The following is a 17,116-nucleotide window of genomic DNA, read 5'->3' on the forward strand; positions in this document are numbered from 1 at the left end:
CATTTGAAAAATAACTTCAAATCTTGAAGCTTTTCATTTAAAAAGACCAACCTTGAAATTCTGCATAATATAAGTCAATACTTTAATTGACAATTTTCTCAGAAATCCATAGCTCATGGGATGTAATTAACTATGAGGATTGTCCTTGTAAGGATACCATACCCCCCAACATAAAATAAACTCTATCTTACACCTATAAATTAGGGGGGAATCTGTGGTTAACGCAGACATATAAATTTTAAATATTTTTTCTCATCGAAATGATTAAGGGCCTATTTGGGGCAACTGCATTTTTTCAGCTTTTCAGTTGCTGTTGTGGTACCCCCAAGAAGCTGTTGTGGAAAAGTTAGTTGTCTGTTTGCTACAACTATGTGAAAACGGCTATGGGGCAGCTATTTCTGAAAAATGACCATTTAAAGTTACATTTTTGCACATGCAAAGAGCATTCAATTGCATTAAAATTACATGTCTGCAAAGCTATTATTTTTAGGAAATATGTTTCATGAAATTTTGGAGAGGACTTTGCACATGCGAAAGAGCAATCAATTGCAGAAAAATATTTGACTTTATTTTTTTCAAGTGGAAAACATATGTATAGATAAAACTGTTGATGATGATAATATAGAGCATAGGCTCTTTCCTAGGTGAAAGGACAAACTACGAAATGATGATTACATGAGTTTCAAGTGCTGCTTAGAATAAAATGGCACCATATATAATGGAGGATTATCTAAACTTCATCTTTTTAGAGAAGAGTTAGTTAAAAGCTAAGAGAACTATTGCAGCGCAGAAAACACATTTTCTAGGCACAAGGAGTCGAAGCGACAAGAAAACTCAACAATTATTAGAATGAAAAATATTTAATTAAAATAGAAAGTGAAGTTACTTTAATTGTAATTTTCTTTTACTTTGAAATATTGTGCATGCCTTAATTGATGAAAGTTTGTCATTAAATTTGATGCATTTAAACTTTTTAAGTGAAATCTATAAATTTATTAGGTGTATTTATAAAGTTATGAGGAAAAAATTAATTATATAAAATCATGTAACCATTTGAGCCGGCCAAATAACAAGGTAAACAACCCCTAGCCCTACATGGCTCTTATTAATTGCATGAATGAGTTTAATTGCTTGTTGAATTCAAAATTTGGAATCTCTCTAAGAATGTGAAGGCTTGGTAGTTATCTCATGTTAGGAGACTTAGATGTTCTTCTCAAATGACTCTTTGGTGATTGATATTTATTTATTTTTATTTGCACTATTGTTTTACTTTCTATGAAAACCTTGTGCAGCATCCCCATCTTTGCATAATTTTTCAATTTTTTTCCCCAAGAAAATGATAGTCAAATCTCACTCAGTGTTGCTGACCAATGCATATCCTAATCAAAATCAAGTCTTGCTCTTCGAGGCTTTTGACCCATCGAAATCATCTAAACATTTAAGATCAACCCCATATCTAATCTAAAAAAATTCCACAACAACTTTTGTGAGATCTAATTTTTCCTCATGCCCTAAAACTATTTCAAAACCAAAATATTTCACTTTGAGTAATGCAAATTAATTTTATACATTAACAAATTTATTTCTAAAATCTCAAAAATTATTAACATGCCTCTAAAATATTTAAATTTTTAAAAAACTAGCCAGATTCATTCTTGGAATATTGTTTAGTTGTTCGAGCTCTCGAATTATACATATTCTTCACTATAAACTTCAATAGAAAACTAGGTTTCTACTTTCAGGAAACTTTTTGCTTACGATTGATAGTAACTTGGGTCTTTTTTTCAATAATTTAACACAAACCTCCTAAATCTCCTGTCACACCTTTTAGACCTTCCTAACCTAAGATATTCACTTTAAGATAAGCCCAAGGTACCGGCTACCACATAATCACCTTTCAGAGATAATTGAGAAAACTAAGTGATCGAAATGTAGATGCATGCCAAGAAAGAACATGAGGATTTTCATATAGTACTTCTATTTCGTTTAGCTTCATTTACATCCCAAACCACACCTACAAAATCCATACCCTTTGAATATGTGTAGCTCTTTAAGGTGCTACTTTCAACAATCAAATTTGTTTCAAACCTATTTCTCAACGGTCCCATTTGACGGTTTAAACCGAGAAAATAAATGAACTGACATTAGAGCATAACTAGAAATCATTGCTGACATAAAACTCCAAAAAATACAATTTAAAACACTTAAACAGGCTGGTTTGTTCCCATATAAAATTAGTTTAAGCAACATCATTAATTTCTAAAACATATTTCATATTTGAATGCAGCCAGATAAGTCCAAACCCCCACTTCCATTCTGTCAACAGATAGCATTCATGTAATTGTCTCAACAAAATAACCGTCTTCCTCCACAGTTGGCACCTTGTTATTCTGTACATGTTTCTATTTCTATTCTTATTTTTCTATCAAGAGGAACTTCAAACACTTGATACAATCATACAAAAATCAAATTGAAATCCACTTAATTAACTCAATCACACACTTCCCAACCAAAAGGGTATTATAATCAATCAAGTGGAGTTCAATTTATTTTTTTATGCAGAGCTTTTATTACTATTTCACACGCATTGCTCTTCATTATGTTACAATTCTATGCATTATTTTGCTTTATAAAATGCTCACGCCCTCTCTCTTATTTATAAACACAATATTATGGAAATTTCCAACTCAAGCGATTTTCTTAGCGCGGTAAAAGGAAACAGAGGAATCATCTCTCTTTGATCCCTCAGGCTTCCGCGCCCATGCAGGTGCCTGATCAGGTCCATAACGGTAATCATAAAAAAGCTCCTCACCGGCTTCAATATGCTCTTTAGCATAAATTCCAACACGGTGATCTCCAGCGACCAGCATTACCTGAAAACCCCGGTTAACAAAATTAATAATACTAAGTTTTACACGATTACTTTGGATTGAAGGAATTAGAAATTACAATTAAATGAAGATAGTGAAGTGTATTGAAATTAGCTTCATCTCTTGTTTGGTTGAGGAGACATTACAACAACAACAACAACAACAAAGCCTTAATCCCACTACGTGGGGATGGCTACATGAATCCTTTTTCTCCGTTGCGTCCTATTTAGTGTCATATTTTCATTCAGTTCTAATAAATTAAGATCATTTTTTATACAATAAGCCCAACGCTTCCTAGGTCTACCTCTGCCTTTTTTAACATAAGTCAAATCTAAAACATCTACTCTCCCAATCGGATCATCAAATGGTCAACGCTTACTGTGACAAAACCATCAAAGATGAATTTTTCAATTTTGTCCGTCACAGGAGTTACACCAACCGTATCACGGATATATTATTGACACTAAGTGAAATTATTTCTCATTTGATGGAATATTGATTTTGTTTTTCACACTTAAAATGAGCAAAAATTGGAAATCGCTGTTTGAATCAAACATCAAATATGGCATTATTAAATAAAAAAGCATTTGTTTTGCAACATACCTTGGCATAGCAATTTGGGTTGGATGAATGATTTGCGAACTTCAACTTGTCACCCTTACGATAAGCATCCAATACAAACTACAAGCATGAAAGTTTAAGTGAATGATTCAACATCAAGAGAAACAAATATCAGATCTTAATTTATCAAAACCAATTGCTCAATAAATTCTAGGAAGATATACATACATACCACTCAATTCCTATCTTTTTACCTAACATTTAAACTATAATTTTTACATACATACCATGTTATTTATGCATGAAAAGGTGTATTTCACTTTTTAAAACTTCAAACCGTGATAATTTTTATGTGATATAAATGTAAAATTTAAAATTTAAGTGTTGCATATGTAAATACATAGCAATTGGGTGGTTTGTATGTAACTGCCCCTAAATTGTAAATTGGCAATAAAAGCTATGCATATAAAAACTTATTTTTTCCTTTTTGTATCTATGTGTATGAGAGGGAGAGAGATTTGCACCCAACCATGAGCACACCTGATCATTTAAATCAAAGAGAAAAGATGAGTTCGCTCTATCATATATCTTCCCACGTTTGTCTGCTTCCTTGTGGGAGATCAATTCGCCAGTGTATTCTCCAAGATAATCATTTTTGTTAACAGGGTTCTGAGGTGACGTATAATTGTTACAAACATGATAAAAGGTAATTGAATTAAAGTGATATTGCAAACTTCGTACCCTTATAAAAGCACCCCATCCAGCAACATCAGATCTCGATAATAAAATCTGTAATTAAGGTGCAGGTTGCAAAAATGTAAAATCAGTACAAGCAGAAAAAAAACTATTATACAATACATAAATATATAGAGGTATATATAAGCAGCCTTACTCTCTGTTGCTGCTTTAAGAGGAGCTTCATGTTTCCGCACTGATAACCATCACCCGCAGATTGTGGTTCATCAAGCGAACCATCTCCACAGCTGCCGACAGTCATGTTAGAAAAGAAGCCTTTTTTTCTTCTTTTTTTGATCTTATTGGGTGAAGTATTTTGATTAGTTAAGCAATGAAATAAATGAAAATTATTTTTATCATAAAAACATGGGGTATCGAGTATTTAAAAAGTTTAAAAAACAGCATTCTTGAAAAAACTTCGCTATATACCATGGGTGTCACTTGTCCTCAACAGAACAGATATAGGTTTAGCAGACTAGAATCAATCAAGTATATCAATCTCAATTTGGGGTCAATGAAAAGATCGATGGCTTCTTTTCTATCATAAGATAGAAAAGTACACTTGATAAAAAATTGTCATTTGGATGAAAAAAAATATCCAGATTTTTCTCTGCTACAGTATTAGAGTTAGAAAAACTCTTTTTTAAAAAATAGAATACAAATTGTGGTTTATAAAATAGAAATCGAAAAAAGTTTACAGAAGAAATAGAAAAATGCGTAAGCCTATCAAATGAAACCATTGAGCTCAAGAAAGTAATGAAGCTAGATCACTCAAAATGCAAAGGGAGAATTCACTCGTAGGAGAGAATGTTTGACCATCAAGAATTCATCTTCTTGTTTTTCGGTTAAGCCAACTGACCGCAAAAATGAAAGACAATGTGCATGGGAAGATATTCTAGGAAGAAAAGCTAATAACAAAAAAAAAAAAAATCACAAGTTTTCATTGTGTAGCATCTAACGAGGAGATGACATTCAGGCAAAAGACGATAAAATGCATTCCTCCCCCCCCCCCCCCCCCACCCCACAATCCAGAATTTCATTTGGCGTCATAAAAAAGTTGTATCAAATTTCAGTGGAGTAAATTGGTGAGAAGTCTTCTTGTGCAGTCCATTCATTGAGACATAAATAACAATGCGTTAAGTCCAAGTGCCTAGATCGAAGGAAATAAGAGAGAGAAAGAGTACGTTTCTAACTGGAGAAGCCCATTCACTGCCGCTGAAATTCTTTTGCTTAGGCCTACAACTAGACTTCAAAATACAATAATAAGATGCCTAAGGATCATCAACGGGCAAATAAATCACTCTGACAATTTCAGAAATGTTTCCGATTAGTATAGTGTTAAAGGAAAGAGACATAAAAACTAATATTATCTATATTTACCACAACAAATCCTCCAATAATCAATAGCCAACACAAATAATATTACTATCAAATTCCACTCCACATAAAGCCAATGCTTGTTAAATATCCAAATATCCATTTACTCGATCCAGGTCACTCATCAAGGAAATTTAATGTGCTTGAGACTAATTTTCAAAATTAAATAGAACAGATGGTTTTTAATTCCGACAAGTAATTTATAAACACGAAAGTGCTATAAAGACGGGGTTAGGGCTGTAAAGATAGGGTCAGGCTTGGCTGATGTTCGTCTAGTTCGAAATTACTCGTGTTTAAAATCGGCTTGTGTTCAAAATTGGCTCGTGAACAGTGTGTTCGTGTTCGACTCGATTTAAATATTCTTGTTCGTGTTCGACTCGAAATTGGATTATTAAAATTGTTGTAGTGTTGGATTCGAATCTAGGTCAAATTTATGCAAAAGAAGACAACTAAATTACCATACGAGCTGTTATGATTTAAACCTAGATATAAATATATAAAATATATTATTATATAAATAATATATATAATATATTATTATATAAATAATTATATGATTTTTCTTATTTCGAGCTAAAACGAGTTGAACACCAGCGAACAAAGAGGTATTTGTGTTCGGCTCGTTTATAATTCGAGCTTAAAAAAATTGTTCGTGTTTGGAACATGAGTTAAAAACATGCAAAATACATTCATTTAAAGTGTAATATTATTAAAAATAAGCATACAAATGTATATGAAAAAGTAGTTTTTTTTTTTTTTGTATTAAAATCTCCCAAACTTAAATGTTATTTGTCATCAAGTAACGCTATAACTTTTAAAACTAAAATTGTTAACTTGTGGTTGTGGGTTTCTTTCAGATCACCTATAATCCAACTTGGAAGAATTTCTAGTATGGTGGATGATGTTTAAGGTATCAGAACATTTAGTATTAAATTTATGAATACTGATTTTCTATTTAATTCAAACTTAATTGAAATTTTTCCAAACTTTGGATTTTTAGAAAAATATTAATTTCAGAATTTATGAATTCTATATTGAAAACAATTTTTACTAATACTTTCTGACATTAAGCATTGGATTGATCTTAAGTTTTCTTATTTAGAAAGATTCAAATGAAATCAATTTTTAATTAGGTCCCATTCCTCATGCTTCTCTTTCATTTTTCATACTTTCTTTTTCTTTTTCTTTTTCTTTTATTCTTTTTATTTTTCTTTTTCTTTTTCTTTTAGAATCTTTTTAATCCTTACTTTTTAAGGTGAGGATTAGTATATCTGGATATACCTTTAATGAATTTGAATTTCACTATCCCTTTTCTAAAGTTAAAAACTTATTTTCTTTCCTTAACTTAAAATCTAGTATTAGTTTTTGAAAAAGAATTTTTATAGAATCTAAATTCCTTAAAAAGTATTATTCTAAAAATCTTTAATTTTTCAAAAATTCAATTTTTCCTACTATAAATAGTAAAATCATTTCCCTAATATTTTCTACTAAATATCTTAACTTTAGTTTCATCCTTTTTACTAACTTTTCTACTAAGTTCCCTTATATCATTTCTAAAAATCAGAAGTTTAGTATCCTAACGATAACACCACATACCACATGTCATTTTAAAAAGTGATATTGAATTAAATACAAGCTACTGATGACAAATAAAGTTTAACTTTGAAAGTTATTTTTCTTTCTTCCCCCAAACTTAAATTTTTAAATATTTTTCAATCAATTCTATAAAATGTACCACGAAGAAAATGTAAAAGTTGAATTTACTATTTACTAGAATATCCTATCGAATTCATATACATGCATAATCAGGATAGAAATACTACATGAGAAAGCAAATCTAGCCTAAACCATACTTGCAATAATATTAAACTAAAAGGAAGTGTACTAACTTTGAAATTTATTTTTCTTCCTCCCCCCAAACTTGATTTTAAAAATGTATAACATTAAGTGTAGAAAATATAAGTAGGAAGAAATATAGTTTAGAAATTTTAACTGTCGCACATGCCTATCAAAAAAATCTACAATTATTAATCAGGATAGAAAACATGTAGCAGAAAGTAAATATAAAATAATTATAAGTTTTGGTTTTCATTTTTATACCAAGGGGGTTTTTTAATAGTCAGGATGAGAAGTTAACTATGGGAGGAGATTCTGTAAGTGTCCCATAAATAGAATACTTGACGATTGTAAATGTTTTAGATGGGTAAATGATAGTCAAGTAGCATAACAGGTATCAACAAGAGTCTAAGTAGCATAACAGGTATCAACATAGGAATATAAAAATATTCTTCAAGTCCTATATAAAGCTGTAAAACAAAAACAAACATAAAATACAAACACAAACACACATGATAAATGGAGTTAATTCATCCTTCAACTCATCGCATCTCATTACCTTACTTCCAATTTCTAATGGAATCACTATACAAATATATTAAGTGTATTCCATGAATTTTATATGGTTATCCACATGGACAAGATTGCCCCTGTTAAGTTGGTTCGCGAACAACGAGCTTTTTTGACAACCCTAGATAGGCAGCCCTCGGATTGCAATTTGTGCTTTCTTATAGGATTGTTGGCCACTAATTGTTTCTCTTTTTTTTCTTTTTTGATTTATTCTTATTTTTTAATACCACTTGAAGATGCAAGTATACCTCCCCTCTTTTACAAAGAATGTAATATGAATTAAGAGATTTTTTTCCCATTATTTATTTTCTACATAATATCGTGGTAAAGTTAAGGTGTTTCTTTTGGGCTTTGTTTTTACTCTTTAAAGTAAGGATTTACACTTTCAATAATATTACTCTTACTAAATGCTCATTCAATATGTATGCGCTTTTTGCCTTCCCTTCAAAAGAGTCGATCATGATTAATGGTGAAAACCAAATCAAAATAAAAATTTAGATGTTTCAAGCATCTTATCAACTTATTGCTGGAACAAGAAACTACCTTAGATCATTCCAAATCATTAAGAAATTTCTAAATAAAAAGAAAAAATAATATAAAACCTTCTGAATCTTCCTCCGAAACCAAACGTCCCGAAGCTTTTATTTTAAGAAGAAACTAATTTTATAATCATGACATGATAATAAAAACACCATGCTACCTAAGGTCAATGAGCCTTTAATATTTCTCTTCACCGGGTATGCAATTAAATAAACTTACTCATAAGTGAAGATATTGCACTCATCTATGAAATCAAGATAAAACTCACCACCACAAAACAAGATAACCTTCATATCATTGAATGCTTTAATGTCATGAAGAATTGTTGGTTAGGGTTGGAAAACTAGCAAAATCTCATGACGTCGTGACTTGAAATGTGGTGATCTTTTATAAATTTGAGTGAGAAAATCTGAGTTTTCGACTCCACCAAATTCAAATCATATCATTGAATACTTTAATGTCATGAAGAATTGTTAGTTAGGGTTGGAAAACTAGCAAAATCTCAAGAAGTCTTGACTTGAAATGTGGTGATCTTTTATAAATTTGAGTGAGAAAATCTGAGTTTCCGACTCCACCAAATTCAAATCCAAAACTCAAGAAAAAAAAATCTCTAAATGAAGTAATATCTCGTGTACAAGGACAAAACAATAATAATAATCAATGATTTGGTCATTTAGATATGTTTTATGACAAGTGTTGAATCTCAAGTTAAGAAACTTTTTATTATAGAACTTTCTCTAAGAGAGAAATTTTTTTTCAAAGAAATTTTTTGGTGCAACTACTACAAACAGAATTATCACACTAAAGTCAAATACTAAAAACTTCACAGAAAGTCTCAAGATTACAGATGACGTAAAAGTGAAAATAAAAAAGATAGGTCTGCTTAGGAGAGCCAGAATGACTCGATTCAAAAGAGGTTAACAAATTAAAAATTTTCTCAATTTCTTAGGAAGGTCATCAGGATCTTGCTCTCTTTCTCAAAATGGTATGATTTTTAATTTTATACTTTTAGTATCTTTAATAATTATTTGCCTTCTTGAATTCTAGCATAGAAATGGAATATATGTACTATCACAGGAATACTAATAGAATTAGTAGATATTATGGATTACAGGAAGATAAATATCTTATGTGAGAAACTAAGTGTGTTAGAGAAAAAGTTAAAAAGATTGATCTTAGATTTTAAACTCAAGTATTCTGATAGAAGACGTACTAGAAATTGTGTAGGTGTAATTATTGATAAGGGCTGTACAAAATTAATAGAATTGGAGATAGAATTATAGCCCTAAGTATTATTATCGATAATAAGATGTTTAATATTAAAATGCTTATGCTCCTCAAATAGGCTTAAATACAGGTTCAAAAGAAAATATCAGGAATAATCTAAAAGTATTTATACAAATGATGCATCTTGAAGAATTAATTTTTATTGAAGGAGATTTAAATGGAAATGTTTGTAGAGTAGTAGAAGATTTTAGAAATATTCATGATAGCTATGAATTTAAAGTGATTAATGAAGAAGGTTGAACCATATTAAATGTTACTTTAGCATATGATTTTATTATTGTTAATACTTTATTTAAGAAAATAGATGGGTATATTATTAATTATAAGAAATATCTAATAAAACAAAAATTGATTATTTTCTTATGAGAAAAAAAGAACGTCGAGAATGTAAATATTTTAAGATCATTTCAAGTGAAAATTTAAGTACTCAACATAGGTTATTAATTCTGGATTTTATGATAAGAAGTTGTAAGATAAAGAATACAATGAAACATTATCATAGAATTATATGGGGGTACCTAAAAGATAAATAAAATTATTTTTACAAATAAAAGTCAAGATTTCAAGATTTGATATTCATTAAGATGTTAATTCTATGTGGCATAAAGTAACATAAACTATTAAACAAGTGGCAAAAGATGTACCTGCAGAATGAAAAGAAAATATTTTTATAAATAAAATTAATTGGAGGTGAAATAATAATATGGAAGAAAATATAGAATATAAGAAATTGTGCTATAAAAATTGGTTTAAATGTAAAAGCCTTAGAAAACTGAAAAAAATATAAGGTGGCTTGCAAGAAGTCAAATAGAATAATTTCTAATACTAAAAATTCTACTTTCAACGATCTTATAATATATTAGATACTAAAAAGAGTGAAAAATATATGTATAAAATAGCCAAAAAGGCCAAAAGAAAAGTAAAAGTTTAATTCAAATAAAATGCATTAAATATGAAAAATCAGAAAGTGTTTTTCTTACAGAAAGATATTTAACATAGATGGGTGAGCTCTTTTGATAAAATTTTCAATAAATTTTATTAAAAATACGAACGACCTAGTGATCTTAATATTGTCAACAATAATAAAACATTTTATTTTTACCGTCGTATTAATAAAAAAGAAGTTGAGAAAGCTTTAAAGAAAACCAATTGAGAAAAAATAATAGGACATTATAATATCTCAATTAAAGCGTGAAAATATTTAGGAGTTACACGGTTTGCTAAACTCTTTAATATTATTTAAAAAGCTAAGAAGGTGTTGAGGAGTGGAAGCAGAGTATTTTGGACCCCATTTTTAAGAATAAAGGAGATGCACAAGAGTGTGCAAATTATAAAGGAATTAAGTTGATGTGTGATACTTTAAAAATACAGGAGAGGGTAATTGAACATAGGTTAAGACGTGATATAAAGATTTCTCATAATCAGTTTCAATTTATACCGGGCTGGTCTACTATGGAAATTATACATTTATTGAGAGGTTTCATGGATAAGTACAGAGAGAGTAAGAAGAATCTACATATGATTTTTATTGATTTAGAAAAAACTTATGATAAAGTTCCAAGAGAAGTCCTTTGGAGAGTTCTAAAAAAGAAAAGTGTTGATATGAATTTTATTGAAGTCATTAAAGATATGTATACTAGAGTTGTTACTTGTGTTCCAATAGAAGAAGGATTGACCTAGTATTTTCCTATTTCAGTTGGATTACAACGCGGATCACCTTTACGCCCATATCTTTTGCTTTAGTTATGTGTGATTAGTAACATTTACACGAGGATATACTTTGGTGTATGTTTTCGCTGATGATATCATTCTTGTGGATAAGACTAGAAAAAGAGTTCAAAAAAAAACATGAATTATAGAAGTCTATGTTGGAGTCTAAATTTCTTTGTTTTAGTCGATCTAAAACTGAATACATGGAATGTAATTTTATTAGTAGTAACTTTAGTTATAGAGTTGTAACAAAGGATGACCAATTCATTAAAAGAAGTGAAAACTTTAGATATTTGGGTCTCTTGCTCAAAGTGATGGTGATATAGATGGTGATGTTATTAGTAGAATTCAAGTTGCTTGGTTGAAGTGGAGGAATGCATCAGGCTATTGGGTGATAGAATATTACCGCTTAGACTTGAAGGAAAATTTTATAAGATGGTGCTGAGAATTGGAATGCTCCATGGCGCAGAATGTTGGCATTTAAAAGAGAAGCATTAAAAAAAAAGTTAAGTGTTGCTGAGATGAGAATACTTAAGTGAATGAGTGTCTTGACACTTCGAGAAAAAATGCGAAATGAATATATCCGTGGTAGGGTTTGTGCTGCTCTAATGGAGAACATGATTAGAGATTGTCGGCTTAAAAGTTTTGGTCACATTAAACGTCGACCATCTGATGATTCGGATAGGAGAGTAGATATTTTAAATTTGGCTTATGTTAAAAAAGGCAGAGATAGACCTAAAAATATTTGGGCACATTGTATAAAAATGATCTTAAGCTATTAGAGTATGAAAATATGACATTACATAGGACATAATGGAGAAAAAGAAAGCATGTAGCGGACCCCAAAGTGTGATAAAGTGTTGTTGTTGTCATTGTTATTAAATCCTAGTTTAGGGGTAACAAACCACATAAAAACCTTACAAATATAGCAACATCAAAAACAAATCTTTATGCTACTAAGTAGGCAGCTATACATAAAAACCTTACAAATGAATTTCAAATATACAAATTCTTTCACAACATTAGGAAAAGAAAATTGTAGATAGACCTTTAACAACTGATGAAAAAAATGGAAGCATCTTAATTTCTCTCAACTTAGTCCCCAATAACATATTGCATATCCCATACTTTTAATTAGCATTTTATCGATTCACAAATTTATCAAATGCAACAACAGTAAAGTCATCTTTTTAATGATTATAGTATTTTTCAAAAGCTAATACTGGGAAGCTAACTGGGTAAAGCTAGAAAAAATAATGGATTACACCTTATTGAGGACAAAGATTAGCTCTCATACTTCTTTACCTCTCACCTCATCAACATCATCTAGAAACATCTTTATAGATTAGGGCATCCTTTTCAAAAATTCAATTTATTCTTCTCTTTTCATAAATACAAACATTGAATACTTCAACATAAAACTTGTGAAATTATTATACATGATTGTGTTTCATTTCTTCAAAGTAAAAATAGATCGTCTAGCCCTTTTGTATTGATTCATTCTGATATATAAAGACACTATGGAATCCCTAACTACTCTAGAGCAACTAATTTTATCACGTTTATTAATGTTACACTCAAATAATTTGGATATATTTTAATCAAACAAAAATCTGATACTAGCACTATACTCCCTATATTTATTAGAGGTTTTTAGAATTTTCTGCTAAATGATAATACTCGTGCTTATTTTAATCACATTAGCATCCTTTAAGCTTTGCTTTGACACTCAACAATAAAAAGGACTAGCAAGAAAAAAAAATTGATGCCTTTGGAGGTGACTAGGGAAAATCTCCACAATCAAATGTCAAAACAGTCTTAGGGAGAAGCTATTCTAATAATGACCTATTTAATGATTAAAACGCTCTTCAAAGCAATTGATTCCAAAAATTCACTAAATTATTTGGTAGAATTCTTTCCTATAACAACTTCTCAAAAATCCCTCTTAAATGTTCTGAATGCATTGTTTATGTTCATTCATATCCATCAATAATATAAAAGAAAATTTAAATCAAGAGCTCTCAAGTGCGTATTCATTGGATATTTTGCTACAAAAATGCAGTACAAATGCATAGGGTTAATGAACCAACGCATTGATAAGCAACTCAAACTCGACTTGATTAATATTTGATCATGTTTATTTAAATTAATAAATAAACAAGCTTGATCGTCTTTTAAAAGCTAGAAAGTTAAATGAACTAAGCATGAACTTGGTCTAACATGTTTATTTACATTCACGAACAAACTTGCTAGTAATTCAACTAGTAATTTGTTAAATTCTTAATATTAAGATCAATGATAACTCGTATCATATATGATATTTTGTTTAAATAAAATTTGATTAATTATTACTTATAAAATAATAGATTTAATATAAAGAAATTATGATCTTAATAAAATTTTAGAATTAATTATTAATTAAATATTAATTTTATTAATATATATTTATTATTTGACCAAATTTAATAATTATTACATCATTATCCCACATATTTAATTCATCATATTTTTTTAACATAAATTAATTAATCATTATATAAATATATAATATATATTAATTAATCATATAATATTATATATAAATTTAAACTTTTCACATCTATGGATTACGGTTCGCTTAGTACTCAGTAGCGACATGGCTTCAGCCCGTCCTTTTTCGTTCCACAATTTTGACTTGTTCATACCCATTTTTTATTATTCACAGTTTCCTAAAATACACTTCTATCTCTACCCAAGAATTTTCTTAATTCTTATGGTGTTGGCAACCCAAAATGAAATAAATATAATATTTTTTTGAAAAGAGTTGTTATCAAGTTTCTTGTCCCTAACAATATATGCATTCAATCTAAATGAATGTTGTCAATATCAATGGGGGAAATTATATTATATTTTTCTTCCCTCAATGAAATTGATGCATCTTATTCCTCATTGGCTTTTTTAGTTGTAGTAAATTATTTTATTTTCAATGAAAAAAAAGTGATGCAACCATTGTGCGGATTTGATGTACACCTGCGCCTTACAAAATAATTTTTCTCTATATAAGTATTCATAATTTTTTTTTTGCTTTTTATTTTTTCTTCAATTTATTTAAGTTGTATTGATGAGTATGCTAATTAATTTAATGTAATTCATTCTTATATTTTATTTTAATAAATTAGTTTATTAGTATATATTTATATTATTGATTGTACAAAAGCTTACTTGCAAGATATATATTTTCTTAATTAATTTGTGTAAAATAACTAGATATCAATTCAAAATTTATTCAATTAAAAGTTTATTTAGATTTTTTTTTGTAAAATTATTAATTAAAACCTTTATATAAAAGCCTAAATACTTATTCAAATTTTTAATTTGTTTATTAGATTATTTAAATACTTGTTCCATTAACATAAATAAATCAAGCTCAAGTATTTAAAACTTTAAACAAGTCAATAATAAACAATTATGTGTAAGCTCAGCTCAAACTCTAGCCAAACATAACTTATAATATTATCAAGCCATGTTCAATCTAAGATATACTCGATTATACCCAACTTGATGACAAACTTAAAGTGATATCCTATACCTATAAAGAAAATTACTCACTTCAATGAATGTCATTTTTTAAGAAACACGGCTTCAATTAAACTAATCAATGGAAAAATCCTCAAACTGATGATACTTTTCATCTTGACATTTTAGTAACCAAGAATCTTATAAATACAAGCCTTATACCAATAGTATCCCTTTAGGTCTATACAAAAAGGAATCTGCACAACCAAGATCTATAATAAGTCCAAAACTCAAAAAAGTTAACAAGTAACACTACTAGGTCTACCATCGCTCATTTTTATTCTATCTCTTACACCTTATTTCATAAATTATTTTTCCTCTCATAAAACATTTCTGACCAACATCAAAAATAATTTTATTTCTGTTTCATAAACTATATTTGAAGCACTTGAAAATGAAATTGGAAAGCCATGAGAGAAAAGATAAATATCTTTAAAAAATCATCCATGAGAGATTGTTAATTTTCTAGAAGGAATAAAATAGAGAAATGTACATGAATTTTCACGATAAAATACAACGTAGGTGGGGGCCTCAAATGGTATAAAACAAGATTGATAAAAAAATAATATATTAAATCATAAAATATTAATTATTAAGAAAATTTCCCTCCAGTTGACAAAAGAAATATATGATGTAAAAAAAAACTTTCTTATATAGGGATGTTTAAGAAGAAGTCTAAATCTTATTAGGATTCAATAGCTTTTTCAAAAGGAATTACACACGCAGATTGAAAATTGTCCTACATACAATCACAAAGAGCTTGTTTTAATAAATTTACAAAAGCTATGGATGGAGCTGGATATAAATAAAATCAAAGATACAAGATATGATGATTGTAAAATCAGCATATATAAATGATTGAGATTTTACAATCAGGAGATTGCTTTATGAAAGAAGCTCTCTGAAAAAAAAAAAATACAGAAGAATTTGAATCAAGGAGTTATGAAAACTCAAATACTGCTTGAGAATAAAAGTGGCTTGAAATCAAGGAGTTATGAAAGCTCACATACTTCTTGAGAATAAAAGTGGCTCAATCAAAATAAGAAATATTTCTCTCTTAATAGAAATATGTTATAGACTTGTTGAAGGAGACTAAAATGAAGTGCAATCATATGAAACTCCAACTGAACCAAGGTAGAAATTGAAACTTCACAAAAATGGAACTGACATAGATAAAGGAAAATATAAATAATTTATAGGAAAACTAATCTATTTATCCCACATTCGTCCTAATATTGAGTTCGAAATAAGTTTGTTAGTCAATTCATGTATAAACCTAAAGAGTCACATCTTCAAACCGCCTATAGAATTCTCAGATTCTCAAATCGAGCCTAGAGAAAGGATATTTATAAAAAGTACACGATTCCCTGCAAATTGAAAAAAAATATATAGATGCGGATTATGTTAGATCGCTCATGAATAAAGGATCTATTTTAGGTTATTGTTGATTTTTAGGAGAAAATCTCTAGCTTGAAAAAGCAAGAAAATTTTGTGATTTCAAGATCCAGTGTTGAAGTCATTTTTAACCATTTCTCAAGAAATTTATGTTTCTATGGAGCAAAATCATAGTAGAGAATTTAAAAATCATGTAGAAAGAGCAAATGAAAAAATAATGTGATAGCAAATCAGCAATCATTACTGCACACAATGTTGTACAACATGATCAAACCAAGAACGTTGATTTTGATAGACACTTTATAAAAGAAAATTTTGAAAATGGTTTGATTATCTGATTGGTATGTTGTATGTGCCAACAGGGAACATATTTACTAAATGAATTTGCAACCTAGCATATAAAAATATCATTGGCAAACTTAGAATGACAGATCTCTATATTCAATTTGACAGGGAATATTAAAATTTTGCCACTCCAGTTATAAAAAAGAACTTGAGCCGCAGGTACCAAGACTTCATATCATTGGATTTGATTCTCTATAGCCTTCGGATTATGATTCATGTACTTTTCTATGGGATCACTTGCCCCTAATTATTTTTCCCTCCTTTTTGATTTATTCATATTTTGTCATGTTTTCCCATTTCGTATAAAGAATGTCAAAAGATTCTTGAGAGTTTTT

General features: G+C 29.1%; 1 protein-coding gene across 1 annotated transcript in view; it reads right to left on the reverse strand.

Annotated features, from left to right (window-relative positions):
• Positions 1–2,445: 2,445 nt before the first annotated feature.
• LOC110031838 (histone-lysine N-methyltransferase EZ3-like) overlaps positions 2,446–17,116 on the reverse strand; it is a 57,719-nt gene continuing 43,048 nt past the window's right edge. Inside the window, 5 exon segments of the mRNA XM_020735252.1 lie at positions 2,446–2,873; positions 3,474–3,551; positions 3,972–4,100; positions 4,173–4,220; positions 4,324–4,414. Of these exon segments, the coding sequence (XP_020590911.1) occupies positions 2,688–2,873; positions 3,474–3,551; positions 3,972–4,100; positions 4,173–4,220; positions 4,324–4,414 (532 nt within the window). The 3' untranslated portion in view covers positions 2,446–2,687.

The sequence above is a fragment of the Phalaenopsis equestris genome, unplaced genomic scaffold (assembly GCF_001263595.1).
Source record: "Phalaenopsis equestris unplaced genomic scaffold, ASM126359v1 Scaffold000851, whole genome shotgun sequence".
NCBI lineage: Eukaryota > Viridiplantae > Streptophyta > Magnoliopsida > Asparagales > Orchidaceae > Phalaenopsis > Phalaenopsis equestris.